This window comes from Panulirus ornatus, chromosome 41, assembly GCF_036320965.1.
Source record: "Panulirus ornatus isolate Po-2019 chromosome 41, ASM3632096v1, whole genome shotgun sequence".
Lineage (NCBI taxonomy): Eukaryota > Metazoa > Arthropoda > Malacostraca > Decapoda > Palinuridae > Panulirus > Panulirus ornatus.
The window spans coordinates 19,077,131-19,092,422 of record NC_092264.1 but is presented as its reverse complement, the minus strand read 5'-3'; the positions used below and the strand labels follow the sequence as shown (position 1 = coordinate 19,092,422).

Sequence of the window (15,292 nt, the reverse complement as noted above, 5' to 3'; positions counted from 1 at the left end):
GCTGTCTTTGTGGGGTCATCACCCACAGTTGTACTTGTACTTGCAGACGTGGACGAGTGTGCGGACCACAACGGCGGCTGCTCCCACACCTGCATCAACACCGCCGGATCCTACCAGTGTCGCTGTCTACCCGGCCACCGCCTCCTGCCCGACCACCGCACCTGTAGGTTTGTGTGTGTGTGTGTGTGTGTGTGTGTGTGTGTGTGTTCAATATAAAAAGCCTACAGTAACAGCTTAATCAACCCGTTGAGAACGAAGGTCGGACCTCTGGGTATGATAGCCTGACCTTTAACCTGACCCCTAGGAGTCAGGGTGAAGGTCACGCCCTCATAACCAAAGGTCGTAAGGTCGTTTACATGATGTCCAGTAATGAGGTGATCTTGTGAGAGATAATGCTACAGTGTTGTGAGTTGTGGATGTGCTGTTGTGATGATGGATCGTGTGGTTGTGATGGAGGGTTGTGGTACCAGGCACCATGGACCCCAGTGGTACTACCGGGCGTGGTGTCAGGTGTAATAAGATTGACGGACGTACGACTGTGAAAGTGACAAAAGAGGCCGAGGCCACCAGAAAAGTTTATCATGAACACTGGTCTAGATTATCTAGGTCAGTAATGTTAGCGGTGTATGTTGCTATTGGTGGCTGACTCCCACTGTCTCCCCGCAGGTCTGCCTCCTCCCGCCTCCTCCACCTCCCCCGTGGTGAGGGACCCCTGTCAGATCCGCAACGGCGGCTGTCATCACCTGTGTCAGGAGTCACCCCGGGGTCGCGTCGTCTGCTCCTGCAGGCCAGGGTCAGTTTCTGGCACGGGTCTGGGTGCACCAGGTCCCCACGTGCACAGGTCTAGATGTAGCAGGTCCTGAGGTACACAGGTCTAGATGTAGCAGGTCCTGAGGTACACAGGTCTGGATGTAGCAGGTCCCCAGGTGCACAAGTCTGGGTGTGGTAGGTGTTGAGGGTGTACTGGTCTACACAGTCGTCTATTGTGAACTGTAAGACTGTAGGGAGACTCCATAGAGCAGCTGTACTGCCTGTACAGAGAAGCTAGTGGGTGTGGGGAGGATCACTCTACTCTCAGCCCGGGAGAATAAACATCATTGTAGTTACATTTTTTTTTACTGTAACCAGCAATGGTGATACACCCACCAGTAATTGCTAGTGACAGTCATTTAGGTCACACATGATGTAGTGATTTACTCTGAAACACTGTGCCGATCGAGTGCTGGAGGTCAAAAGATTAAAGGTCAACTTCAAGGTGTCACTGACAAAATGATATAAGGTTGAGTGTCTGTGTGTGTTAGATACCAGCAGTGGTAAGAATCACAGGTAAGGATCACAGCGATTGTTACTTCAAGCTTGGACTCAAGCATTGTTGGGGGAGGAGCACCTTAGTCATGATTCCATCCCAACGGTAGTCTAATCATTCTAAATGCAATGTGGTGTGTCATAGTCCATGATCTTAGCTTTATGATTCATTATTTATTGTAGGTTATTCTGTGTGTGGTGCAACATTGTCAATTTGATATCAGATGATATCAACAACAGATCATCAGTTGTCCTCGTAGGAACGAGAGGCAAAACGGAAACCTTATGACAAGTCCTCGTCCAGCAGGTACCACCTGGCGGAGGACAACCGGCGCTGCCTGCCTGCTGACCCGTGTTCCGTCAACAACGGCGGGTGTCACGACCAGTGCCGGGTTGAGCAGGGGCGGGTCCGCTGCTCCTGCCGGAGGGGGTACTACCTGGACGACGACCAAGTCACTTGCAACGATGAGGATGAGTGTCAGAGACCAGGCGTGTGCAGCCAGCGGTGCCGCAACACCTGGGGTTCCTACCAGTGCCTGTGCGACACCGGCTACCAGCTGGCCGCCGATGGCAAGACCTGTTACGGTAAGTATCCAAGGGAAATGACCTCAACAACGCCAGCAACTGGCCCAGGACTCTGTACACTATTGTCCTCCGTCACACCAGGCGCAGGCAGAGAGCCTCGTGTGGCACGTACTCCAGTGATCCAGTATCTCCACTGAGCATGTCTTTAAGACATAAGATTCACAGTTAGTAATCTATACATACTGATCAGGATTCGTCACGTCATGAATTTTGAAAATTTATCTCAATTTATGTTCTCTATTTACAAACAAGACGAGAGGTCTCACCTTCCGCTTGACACTCAAGTTCCTCCCTCTCTCTGCCCGTGCCAGAGATAGAACCGGTGAACCCCTGCCTCACCAACAACGGTGGATGTCATCACAAGTGTGACTACAGTGAAGACGGTCCCGTCTGTAGCTGTCATCCTGGCTTCCGCCTCCAGCCCGACGGCAAGACTTGCAAGGTGAGTGGATCATGGCGAAAGCAGGTCCTGTCTCTTGTGCTACCTTACCCCTCCTTCCTCTCTACTAGCAGATGCTCTCTTGAACGTCTCCGCCTCCAGCGGCTGACCACTTGAACATCTTCAGAAAATGGCTTCATGAAACTCTCAACCTTCAGCAGCTGACCTCTTGAACTTCACCGCCTATAGAGGTTGACCTACTGAACCTGTAGTTTGTTTCCTGTGTTTCTCTGACTACAGCACTTACCCTTATAATCCTCTGCAGCCAGAGCACCCGCTGGTCTTTGACCCTCGTCCATCTACAGCAGCTGACCTTCGAGGCTTGTCCATCTACAGCGGATGTGACCTTCTTAACTTAATCTCCAGTTGCTGGCATCAGCTGAGAGCACCCCTCAGGCGCTGCACATCCCCAAAAAATCTCCTCATCTTCTTATCCTTCATCAAACCTCCGCTGCTGATCAACTACTCATGGTCAGCCTCCGCTATCCCTCTAGATTCAGCATCATACTTCGTGTGGACGTTCACCTCCAGCATGTCTGCTTCTTGCTTCTCATATGTTCCAGCATGTTGCCTCCCGCGCCGCCCTGCCTGCAGTATTGTCACCTGTACTCCAGTCTTGCAATGTTTCACTTGTACCGCTGCTCCTCAAGCGTCCTCTTGCACCTCTCACCCCTGACACGGAAGCCTTCTGATCTTTTCTGTCATCAGAAGCTGGCTCTGTGAGCCTCACTTGTCTCAGAAGCCGACCTCTGAAACCTTTCCTCGCCCTGCATCATGTCCTCTGAACCCCTCAACCCCCAGACACTGGTTCCTGTGACTCTTCATCGTCAGGTCCACTTAAACTTTATTACCAGTAAGAAGTGAACGTCTTTACTTACCCCCAGTAACTGTCATCCCTCCCTACACATACTATCTAAATGTTTATGTGACCGAGGGATCTATGTTGTGTGCAGGATGTGAACGAGTGCCTGGTGGGAATCAGCCGGTGCCAGCAGCAGTGCATCAACACCCAGGCCGGCTTCACCTGCGCCTGCAACGCAGGCTACATCCTCAGCTCCGACGGCTTCTCTTGCACAGGTGAGTGTACCACGCACGGTGAATGTACCTCGCATGGTGAGCGTATCCCGCATGGTGAGTGTACCTCGCATGGTTAGTGTACCTCGCATGGCGAGCGTATCTCGCATGGTGAATGTACCTCAGATGGTGAGCGTGTCTCGCATGGTGAGTGTACCTCGCATGGTTAGTGTACCTCGCATAGTGAGTGTACCACGCATGTGGAGTGTAACTCGCATGGTGAGCGTACCACACATGGTGGAGTGTACCTCACATGGTGAGCATACCACGCGTGGTGGAGTGTACCTCGCATGGAAGGTGTACCACGCATGGTGAGTGTACCTCGCATGGTGAGTGTACCTCGCATGGTGAGTGTACCTCGCATGGTGAGCGTACTCGCATGGTGAGTATACCTCGCATGGTGAGCGTACCTCGCATGGTGAGTATACCTCGCATGGTGAGCGTACCACGCATGGTGAGCGTACCACGCATGGAAGGTGTACCTCGCATGGTGAGTGTACCTTGCATGGTGAAGGTATTCATCATGTTCTTATATTGACGGTGAGCACGTGTCTGTGTATTCTTGATGTACGTTTGTGTGTACACATGTGTGTACATATGCATTTATGTGGCATACATGTATGTAGTCTTGTGTATGCTAATGTCAACATGTGTATACATTTGTTATATATATATATATATATATATATATATATATATATATAGGGAATGTGTGAGTGTGGGTGTATGTATGCATATGTGTGTGTGAGGACGGGTGTAAATGTGCTAGTGTGTGTATGTGTTTGGAATTGGTTATTTCTGTATATGGCGAGAAGGTTGACCCTAGTAGAGGTGTTCTCCTCACCATGTATTCCCCTCATGATGGCCTGAACACTCCACTATACCTTCCTTCGTCTGTCCCACGTACTCAGGACTCGGTCACTGAAGACGTGTTTCCTTTCGTCCATTCTGATACTTGTGGCTCACTTCCTGCTGTTCTCTGGCCCACATCTGCTATCCAGCACCGGGTCTATGGTAACGTTATCATGGTCTTCCATTGTCCTTATTATCTCGAGTGTAGACACATGGAGAACGTCGCACGGCTCCTCTCCCTCATTTCCCTCACTTCCAACACCGTCCTCGTTGCACTCCGCTGCACCCTCTCGAGTGTTGCTGGTTGTGATGAGACAGCTGTTGAGGCACAGCCCAGCACGGGCTGGATGAGAGACTTCTGTATCTTAACACGTCGCTGGCCACGCACTGGACGGCAGTCTTGACGCCGACCATAACATAGCTTCTCATGATCCTCCTCATCTGATCTTCCTCAATACGTCAACCCGACGGTGCCTCGCACAGAACGACTCCTCGATGCTACCAGTAAACAAGTAACTCTCTCGTCTATTTCCACTATGTGTCCACTTACTGCTGCTGCTGCTGCTGCTCACCTCGTCCACAGTGTTGTTATTGTGTTCACAAGAATCCCCCGATATGTTTTCTCAACTTCCTCTCAAACAGCTGTCAGTCTATTTGATTATCTCCCTTCTGACACCACCCTGGATATCTAGCTTCTTTGTCATTACACACACACACAGATCCCAGCCGAAGCCAGGTACACATCTATCAACCAGACCCGAGGCGAGGATGAACATGTGGGGTGACTGTGATACACAAGTTTATTACAAAATATTTCATGTGAAAATATCTTGTCTAACACCTCCGCTGTAAGTTGTACATCTCCACTGACAGACGTGGACGAGTGTCAGTACGGCCGTAGCGGGTGCGATCACTTCTGCAGGAACACTCAGGGGTCCTTCGTCTGCTCGTGCCACACGGGCTACGTCCTTGTCAACCGCACCCGCTGTAAAGGTTAGTCTGGCCCTCCCTCCCATGGCCCCCGCCACTCAGGACATGTTATATGGCATCAAGACATTTACAGTAGTTCACTTGGTGTTAATTTCCTTCTCTCAGTTGACCGTTCTGGTGTTAGCACTCATGGTGATTGTGTTCATGTTGATTGTGTTATGTTTATGGTTCTTGTCCTAAATTCTATAAGCTGATAACTTATTGGTATGTCATAATAATATGAAAGACAGATGGTATTGGCCAGACGGTTGTCTGACTATAGAACAGCTGGTCCTTCCTTATGATGATAAGGTGTTCTGGTGAGGCTTATCAAATGTTTATTTTGATTAACAGTGGCTGACACCGACTACAACAGGTATGGCTCCAGGGACGTTGATACCCAGAGAGAACATGATCTAGGAATGGTGGAAAACGACTTGTCACAAGTGGAGAACGACGTATCGCTGAAGGAAGACCATTCGATGATGGAGAACGACCTATCGGGAGTGAGCAACGAACTGGGGAGAGTTGGAGGAGGATGGACGGTGAAGGAGGAGGAGAGATGGACGGGGGAAGGGAGGCGCCGCTGGGGAGACGACAGTTATGATGGCATCAAAGAAGATGGACGCAAGACACACACAACACAAGAAGTAATAATAACACAGGAGAAAGAACGCTGGGAGACAGATAGAGGTAGGCCAGGAGATAAAGGGACGCGATGGAGAACAGACCACGTGGCCGAAAGAAGGCGGTGGGACAAGGGAACACGCAGGCCAGGTGATGATGACAGATGGAGAACGAAAGGACACGAGCAGAGCCGCTGGAACATAGATCGAGGCAAGCCAGAGGATGGAGGAAGGCAGAGGAAGCCCTACAACGTAAATGAAAGAAGGCGATGGGACTCGGACCGGGGTGTGTCTCGGGGCGAAGATAGGCAATGGAGATCAGAAGATGGAAAGAAACGATGGGACGCGGACAGAGGAAGACCGGTCGGTGAGGAGGAACGACGGAGGACGCATGAAGATAAGGGAAGGCGATGGCACGAGGACCGTAGTACGACAGTGGAAGGAGGAGGAACCCCAAAACCTGACAGAGGGGAGGACACGTCACACAGGACGGTGAACGAAACCACCGTGGCGGTCGCTGAAGAGAGACAGTGGACAAAACCGGAGGAGAACGTGTCCCCTGACGAGAGGCGACGTTGGGACATACGTGAGGAAACCGTTAGGATAAGTGAGGGAAAGTGGGGGCTGGATGAAGAAGAGGAAGGGAAGGTGGAGAAGGAAATATCAGAGGTGGGAGAGGACGTGTCGCCCATGGGAGAGGTTGCAACAGTGGAAGAGGAAGAAGTGACACTTGAGGAGGAGATCTGGCCTATAGAAAACGGCACCTCGTCAGTGGAAGAGGATCTGTCGTCGACGGTAGAGGCCCAGGACGAAGACCACACGACAGAGACCGTGGCCGAACACGCGGTCAACATCACCACACATCACCACAGTCAGTCACCACTCATGTTCAGTCAATCAGTCAGCACTCATGTTCAGTCAGTCAGTCACCACTCATGTTCAGTCAGTCACCACTCATGTTCACTATGTTTGTTGTTGTTTGTTGTTAACACATCCCGTGTGTGTGTACGTATGAATGTATGACCATTAATTCATGAATATTCTCTGGCTGTTCTCAATCAAACCTGCCATTCATCATTAGTAGCTCAGGGGAAACATCCACGGGTCACTGTCCCCAGGAAAAACAGTCGTGTGATTCTACGCACGCCTGGTAGTGCAGTTGAGGGGGTTGAATCTACGCACGCCTGGTAGTGCAGTTAAGGGGGCTGAAAAGCATTTTTACATGTGTCGTAAGCCTGGCAGAGTAGTTGAGGTACTGAGGAGCATAGACATATCATGCTCCTGGCTGAAGAGCACATGTTCACATGTGTCGTACGCCCGGTAGTGCAGCTGAGGTGCTAAGGAGCGAGTGCGTTTCCCTAGGTCCTCCAAGTAACACTCAGCAACACAAAATCATAGAACCTCGTGCACAGACAACTCTCCCACACACACAGAAACTCCCACACTCCTCTCATACAGACAAACATCTTTACATTATCAATGAAATATTCCAGTTTTGATCCAAATCAAACACACAACCAACACAAAGCCAGCACAAACAAAAATTTGCCAGACGCACATTTTCTCCAACATACACATTGCCCCGGCGCACACGCACACACGTTCAAACTAATCATTTGATAATGCACTGGACCCAGTACACTGCCTTCCTTGGTCTATCACAACTTTGGAAAATTTAATGTAAGGAAACAAACTAGTCATAAGTCAGTCCTGACCTCAAGCCCCTCCACTGTGAGAAGACTGGCACGTAACTTGGTGTATTTGAAGCGATGATAGTTGACTAATGTTAGGACGCTACGGCCGCCTTTACCCAAGCCTCTGGTGTAAGCTCACGAGTGAGAGCACTCTGAGTCTGAGGTTGTGATGAAGCAACGCGTCATTGTGGCCTGTTGCCGGCTTCTGACACTGGAGGGTGTGGGAGTGTGGGGATCTGTGTGAGCCAGCCATCATCATCACATACTAACTACTGATACTTTTTTCCCCTTGGGACTCAAGGATGTCCCCCTGGGTACTCGGGCCCCGGATGCAGTGTGCGGTGTGAGGACTGCCCCGGGGAGTGTGGGAAGGACGGATGTGTGTGTCCCCCGGGCAGGCAGGGCCCCATCTGCCAGCACCCATGCCCCGACGGCTTCTACGGCCAGGAATGTAAACAGGTGACCTCCCTCACTCCAACACTACTGTTGTATCGTGATGACACGGACATGGTCATAATGACCTTCAATCACCTAATTACCCATAAATCAGCATGACCGGTCTTGGTTGATCTTATGACCCATATTACTGTATCATATACGAGAAAAATCACTTGTGATTCTTGGTTCGTGATGATCTGACATGAACTGACCTTCACATGTAAGGCGGAGAGAACACGGGGACATGATGCACGAACAGTGTGTGTGTGTGTGTGTGTGTGTGTGTGTGTGTGTGTGGTAAATGATTGCTCCAGAGCTCAGCGTTGCCAGTGGTTGACCACACACTTATTGTTACAGAACTAATTGTTCCAGAGTCCGATATGTTCGCGTCGCTAGTAGTTTAACGCGCCGTAGTAGCAGCCTACCATGTATGTACGTGGAGGTGGATCCCAAACCCATGATAACTGAATTACATTCATAACAAATTTTTCGTGTACCCCTGGTGGCTGTGCAGAATGCCCGCGTACTTCACTATTTTCTTCTCATGAAGCTCATTTCTGATTTCCACAGAAACAATTCCTATCATGAACAGCGACAATATTCTCCAGCTCAGGATGAAGATCATCTTGAACGAAAAGCAAGACATCACTCAGTATACTGACCTGGTCACTGGCAGACTGAGTGTAGTCTGGAATATCGTATTTAGCAAAGTTACGTGTGAACCAGACTCCCACATACCAGTCTTCCAACTTGTATCATCAGACGCGACCATTTAGGTAGTCGTCCTTCCTACAAGTGAACCGCCGCTTCTGGTGGAGTCAAGGAATTGCTCATCCTCGACAATAAAGCATTCATTATCATTTCTGAATCTCAGTTTTCATATCACTTGGGAAACGTCGAAAGTAAACATGCAAAATCGAAATATTTATCAACTTGCTGAAATAACTCGAGACGTCATTTCGGATTAAAAAAAAAAAAAAATGCCCTGACACGTAGAGTATTTCTGTATGAGCGAGTATCATGTCCATGACCACTAAGGGTCAGGCCAAAGGTCAAAGCATTACCCCTTAAAGACAAACATTATGATATGCATCATATACATTGTTTTCCTTCTCGCCTATTGAACAACTTAATAATGATCATAACTCCTCGTTATTCACTCATACATTAGTATTGTAGAAACAATGTATTCTGGGCGAAGGACCAACCACTGACGTGCTTTGTGTGAGGAAATGACCGATGACTGACATGTCATGTTGTATCACACTATGACATGTCAATGAACTAATACGATTATCAACCTGCCCATGATATGGCTACTGGCCAATCATCACGCAGTAGTTTCAGTTAACTGGTGACCTTGATCTCTGGCCTCAGGTGTGCATGTGCAAGAACGGCGGGACGTGTGACGTGGCGACGGGATCGTGCACGTGCCCCCCTGGCGTGTCCGGGACCCAGTGTGAGGACGGCTGCCCAGCAGGTGAGTGTAGCGAGCCCCTCAGGTCCTGGCCTGGCACAGACCCAGCCTCACTCCTGCACGTATGAACACCCATTACTGCTCTCTCTCTCTCTCTCTCTCTCTCTCTCTCTCTCTCTCTCTCTCTCTCTCTCTCTCTCTCCTGCTGTCTCACAGTGTAAAGTTTAGGAAGAACTGTAGTGGAAGTAAAGTTCAGGAAGGACTGTAGTGGGAGTAAAGTTCAGGAAGGGCTGTAGTGGAAAGCTCAAGATGAAAGCTGAGTCATGCATGGGAGAGGAATTAACGGAGGACTGAAAGATCTAGTGAACAGCAAAAATTTAAGCCTAGCTTGCACATGAAGTTTGAGTGAAGGAACATTTGTGCAATTGCCACCGCGTGTCAGTGGAGCATGTGTCTGTACGTCAAGACAGGTAAGAAATAAGAGCAGTAGAAATGCGTAGTGCAGGTGGTATGAGAAGGATGGCTACAAAGAAAGAATGAAGATATCAGAAGGTTCTGTGGTGGGGAAAGTCATTATAAACGCATATGGTGAGTCTAATAGGCTGGCAAGGTTAAGCTGACCATAAACAGGTGACAGGCTGATCAAGAAGATACAGAACAGAACAGTAGACCGTGCAAGGAGAGGTAGACCGAGGAAGATGAAGATATCAGAGGAATGACTGAGGCTCGGGTGTGGTGGAGGCATTTAGTGTGTGGAGGTGAAGGAAAACTTTGATCTCAGATGACGATTCAGATTAGACAGACAGACATATACACAAACAGAATTGCCTTCTCGAACGATGAAAACTACAACAAAAATATTGTTGTAGCTTCCACTGAGATGTCTGTGCGTTCTATGGTGAACACCGTCGTCTTACAGGTTACTACGGCCGCACCTGCAGGAGGCGGTGTCCTATGGTCTGCCCCAACAGGCGCTGCAACAGGCTCTTCGGCTTCTGTGAGTGTGACCCGGGACGCTTCGGCCCAACTTGTAACAAGCCGTGCCCAGCCTTAACCTGGGGTGCCAATTGCCGTCACCAGTGCCAGTGTCAGGCCACTACCAACGTTAAGTGCCACCCTGAGGTAAGTCTGCCGTCACCAGCATCAACCTCCGTGTATGCCATCCCTCACTAGTGCCATTACCTTGCCAGAATCAGAGTCCAGCGTCATACCCCATGTAACACTGAACTCGCCATACGTCCAGTACCACCTCCAGGTAAGATTGCCTTCCAGTCTTACTAGATTCCATGAATCATCCTCACAGTTTCAAAAGTTTTACTTAAGTGAAGATTATGTTTCATTTTGTTGTAAACCAGCAATGAAAGGTTCATTGTCTGGGAATACTATCACTCGTGGATGGACCTGTGAGAGTTCTTATCTACCGAAGGATACCCGAATGCTGTACGTGTATTCCTGATCATATCTGAGTATTAACATCTTGTAGTCCGTCAGAGAAGGAATATATAAACCACTTGACTGTATACTACTTGTTTATAGAACATGATCTATATTTTGTGATCTTTTGTAAACAAACTTACCCCTGATGATGGACCGAGTCTGACACACTGAGTTCAGTAAAGATTTAACAACAATTTCCACACATTGTAACGACCTTGATCGGTGCTTTATAACAGTGTATATATATATATATATATATATATATATATATATATATATATATATATATATATATATATATATATATATATACACGATTATGATTCTCTGTGTGACCGTCTCTTTCCTCCACCTCCCCAGCAGATCGCTTCACTTTGCTAATTTCGGAAAGATATATCATTTTCCTCCTGCAGTAGTGTGGTGAACTATGTGACTAATAACAACATTTGACTCGCAGATCAGCTGCCTCACCAACGAAATGTTCACAGTTCAAGTGTCAGTTAACACTGGATGACACTGGTGTCTGAAGTAGCGTCTCTCCCGAGGTTTGACCGAGTGTACATGTTTCAGTAGTGAGGAACATCTAGCACTATCATCTCCACCTCACTCTGCTCAACCCTACCATTATCTCACACACACACACACACACACACACACACACACACACAATCCAGTTACCACTACGTACCTCGTCTTAGTAACCAACACACTACATTTTGTATAAGAAATACATATGCCTTCCCTCTATCACTAAGAGACAACCATTTATAACAATGATTTGACGTCCATGATATAGAGAGATGGTGGTGTGATGGACGTTGTTGTGGGCACAGCTGTGGCCGCCGCTACGGACCGTTGCGTGATCGTGCACTTGTGAAGGATCGATCGTGATCCTGACGGCGAGTGTCGATGTCCGCAGGGTACAACACGCCTACTTGCAGCACCGTATATGTCCAACTACACTATGGTCTCCGCGCATCGCTCCCCCACTGACATTCTAAGCCGTGACGTGTGATAATCCTTGAATAAATTACCATTCCCTGATGAGTTTTACTATCCCTGATGAGTTTTACTAATCGTTAGTTAGCTTTACTAGCCCGATAGTTTTACTGACCTCTTCATGATCATACCATGTATACGAATGACTTCACGAAATGCCTACCGCTTGACACACACACACCTACGTGTACCAAGGTTTGGTTCCTCAAGATGGAGGAATTTCACAGACTGAGTTGTGTGGTCGTCTGACTGTACCAGACTCCTGCACAGACTGCTGGATAGAATGACTGTATGACTGTACACCTTCCTAGTTTCTCTCACAGTCTCACTGAACCCTGACAGACGGGTGAGTGCGAGTGTCTGCCGGGCTACCTGGGTCAGAACTGCTCCCAGGAGTGTCCTGTCGGCCGCTGGGGCGTCGGGTGCAGCCAGGAATGCCAGTGCCAGAATGGAGCCGCTTGCCACGCCGCCACCGGCACCTGCGTCCAGGACTGTCCCCCCGGCTTCACCGGTCAACACTGCCAGATACGTGAGTCGGTCGAACGTACTCCTCTGTACTGTATGTAATGCCAGGTGTACACAAGTACACTCGTCATGTAGGATGACACCTCTCCTCTGTACTATATGTAATGCCAGGTGTACACAAGTACACTGGTCATGTAGGATGACACCTCTCCTCTGTCGTGTATTCAATGCCAGGTGTACACACGTACGTACACTCGTCATATAGAGTAACACCAACACACATACATTTTGTATAAGAAATACATATGCCTTCCTCTCGTATCACTATAAGAGACACACACATATCTAGATAACAATGATGTTGACGTCCCATGATATAAGAGAGATGAGTTGGTGGTGATGTGACGGTGTGTTGTGGGCACAGCATGTGAGGCCGGCCGCTACGGACCGGGTTGCGTGGAGTCGTGTCAGTGTGAGAAGGATCGATCGTGTGATCCCGTGACGGGCGAGTGTCGATGTCCGGCGGGTACACACGGGCCTGACTGCAGCCACCGTGAGTACTGTCCACACCTACACTATTGGTCTGCCGCGCACCGCCTCCCCCACTGACATTCTAAGCACGATGAAGCGAGTGTGATAATCCTTGAATAAATAGACCAATCCCTGAGTGAGTTTTACTAATCCGTTAGTTAGCTTTACTAGCCCCTGAGTGAGTTTTACTGACCCTCTTCATGACATACCTTGTATACGAATGACTTCACGCAAGATGGCTCTACCGCTTGGATTATCTGTGAATAAGTAAGCTCACAAGATCATCTCCCTACCCTCGCCTCCCAGCAGCTTCGCTTCGTCCAGTGCCAGTGACTGATACCCAGTGAAGATAGCGACGTGCATCTCATCTTCTGTTCTCTTCTCTCTGCTGAGTTGAACATCTGATACTACTGCCTGCTTCTGACCCCAGCATCTGGTACAGCTTCCTCCTGCCGGGTTGATCAACTGGTACGACTCCGGATGGGTAGTGAAGTCCACAGAGCTGCATCATTCGGAGTCAGCAGGAGCACCAGGCCCTCGACCTCCCGGAGGCTGGTTCCTACACCGAGGGTGACCAACCAACACCAGTAACTGCATAAGACCAACAGTGTCCACTAAGGTGGTAAAACTTCATCAAGACTCAAACACTCGGCACGAACCCTCACGTGCTTCACCAAACAGTCTGAACGTTCAGCAAACTGCGCTTCCTAGGGAACCACTCTGCTCTTCTCCCAAGAACAACGTCACACCAACAATCAAGCCTTCAAGATCACCACCTTCGTCTCTGACGCCTGTGGGTTTTTGTGTGTGTTCAGAGCAACAGTCTAATCTCTCAAGACCAGCAATATGCCTGAAAATACCAGCCAGGTTGACCATTGGAGATGAAACTTTTAAATCCACCAGGGATACTGTTGTTGACATTAGACCTACCCTAAAGCATACGCTTAATAGATGTGATGTTTTGTAAAGTACGGCTTTACTTCAGTACTCAACACCCTACCTTGTTAAGTGTGACTCTTCCTAATGCATGCTCGACACTGTTATGTTCAGTGTGACCCTCCCTGTTATATGCTCGACACTTGTGTTCAGTGTGACCCTTCCTGTTATGTGCTCGACACTTGTTTTCAGTATGACCCTTTCTGTTATATGCTCGACACTTGTGTTCACTGTGACCCTCCCTGTTATATGCTCGACACTGTTTTGTTCAGTGTGACCGTCCCTACTGCATGCTCGACAGTGTCAATCTCCCATTGTGTTATGTTCTTTGTAACACCTGAGAGCATACAGTTGTCACATTAGGTCCCAGATTCCCCGTCCCGGGACATGATCCCCACGTGTACCTCCTCGCCTGAACCCTCACTGTCTGAGGGTCAGGAGGCGGGTGTGTGACCAGTGTGGCAGACATCATCACCATGAGTGCAATACGTCATGAGATTCACTGTTGTTTGTGTCAGTAAGGTGTGTGATGATCTGCTTGGTCAGGTTGTGAGGCTGGACGCTGGGGAGAGAGCTGCCTGAAGGAGTGCCAGTGTCGGGCCAACGCCACCTGTGACCTTATCACCGGCCGCTGTCACTGCCCACCAGGCTTCATGGTGAGACACTCTTGCTCCCACTCACACGTACCCAACTCTCTGCCTAACTGGTAGCTACAGTTAATCCTTTTTGTAGATATTATCCATTCATTAAGATAAGAATATAAAGTAGTTATCTGTATCATCATGCACATCAGATTTGAAGATAAGGAAATATATTAATTCTAAGGGATGGATCATTAACCCCCGCGTGGCACATGTTAGCCATGATGGTGTCAGCAGGTGTGTAGCACGTTGATCTTGGTGTTGCAGGGGTCGGAGTGCCAGGAGCCGTGTGGTGCTGGACGCTGGGGTCAGGACTGTAGTCACACCTGCAGGTGCCTCAACGGTGCCACCTGCCACCCCACCACCGGCAGGTACACTGCATGACGTCACGAGTGTCATCATACATGAGACATACATAACAACCGTCTTTGGAAGTTACTAAAAACATGAATACGTTTCCTTTACATTTCATCCCAAATTTTTTTTCTATTGTAATGTAATTAAGGAACACAGCCTCACTCCCTGGTGTTGTGAGCCAGTGTTCAATGCTTCTCCCGAGTTGTCACGCCTGACACCTGCCTCACTTCCTACCCAGGTGTGTGTGTCGGCCGGGCTACATGGGCCACTACTGCGGTCAGGTGTGCACCCCAGGACGCTTCGGCCCCGACTGTATCTACCAGTGCCAGTGTCCGGAGGGCGGCCCATGCCACAGGGAGACGGGTCAGTGCCAGTGTGGTCCAGGCTTGACGGGACCGAACTGCTCCACACGTGAGTGCCGCCTCTCTTCTCCTCTTTTATCTCGTGACGCATCAGTAAGACTTGTGGTCATGTGCAATATGATGGAAATTGACAGGTTACGCTGGGGCCACACCTGCTGTGACTCA

At 49.1% G+C, this 15,292-nt stretch overlaps 1 protein-coding gene across 3 annotated transcripts in view; it reads left to right on the top strand.

The window, feature by feature from the left end:
• The window catches only part of LOC139761746 (uncharacterized), a 112,127-nt gene that overhangs the window by 73,436 nt on the left and 23,399 nt on the right, over positions 1-15,292 (top strand). For 2 of the 3 annotated variants that reach the window (XM_071686160.1, XM_071686161.1), the window contains exons 4-18: positions 47-163; positions 667-793; positions 1,613-1,890; positions 2,202-2,332; positions 3,283-3,406; positions 5,129-5,248; positions 5,579-6,721; positions 7,846-8,003; positions 9,360-9,462; positions 10,319-10,521; positions 12,178-12,364; positions 12,725-12,853; positions 14,314-14,423; positions 14,676-14,779; positions 15,004-15,176. In XM_071686160.1, coding sequence (XP_071542261.1) covers positions 47-163; positions 667-793; positions 1,613-1,890; positions 2,202-2,332; positions 3,283-3,406; positions 5,129-5,248; positions 5,579-6,721; positions 7,846-8,003; positions 9,360-9,462; positions 10,319-10,521; positions 12,178-12,364; positions 12,725-12,853; positions 14,314-14,423; positions 14,676-14,779; positions 15,004-15,176 — 3,207 coding nt within the window. The remainder of the gene's footprint in view (positions 1-46; positions 164-666; positions 794-1,612; positions 1,891-2,201; positions 2,333-3,282; positions 3,407-5,128; positions 5,249-5,578; positions 6,722-7,845; positions 8,004-9,359; positions 9,463-10,318; positions 10,522-12,177; positions 12,365-12,724; positions 12,854-14,313; positions 14,424-14,675; positions 14,780-15,003; positions 15,177-15,292) is intronic. The other variant, XM_071686162.1, reaches the window with a different exon arrangement.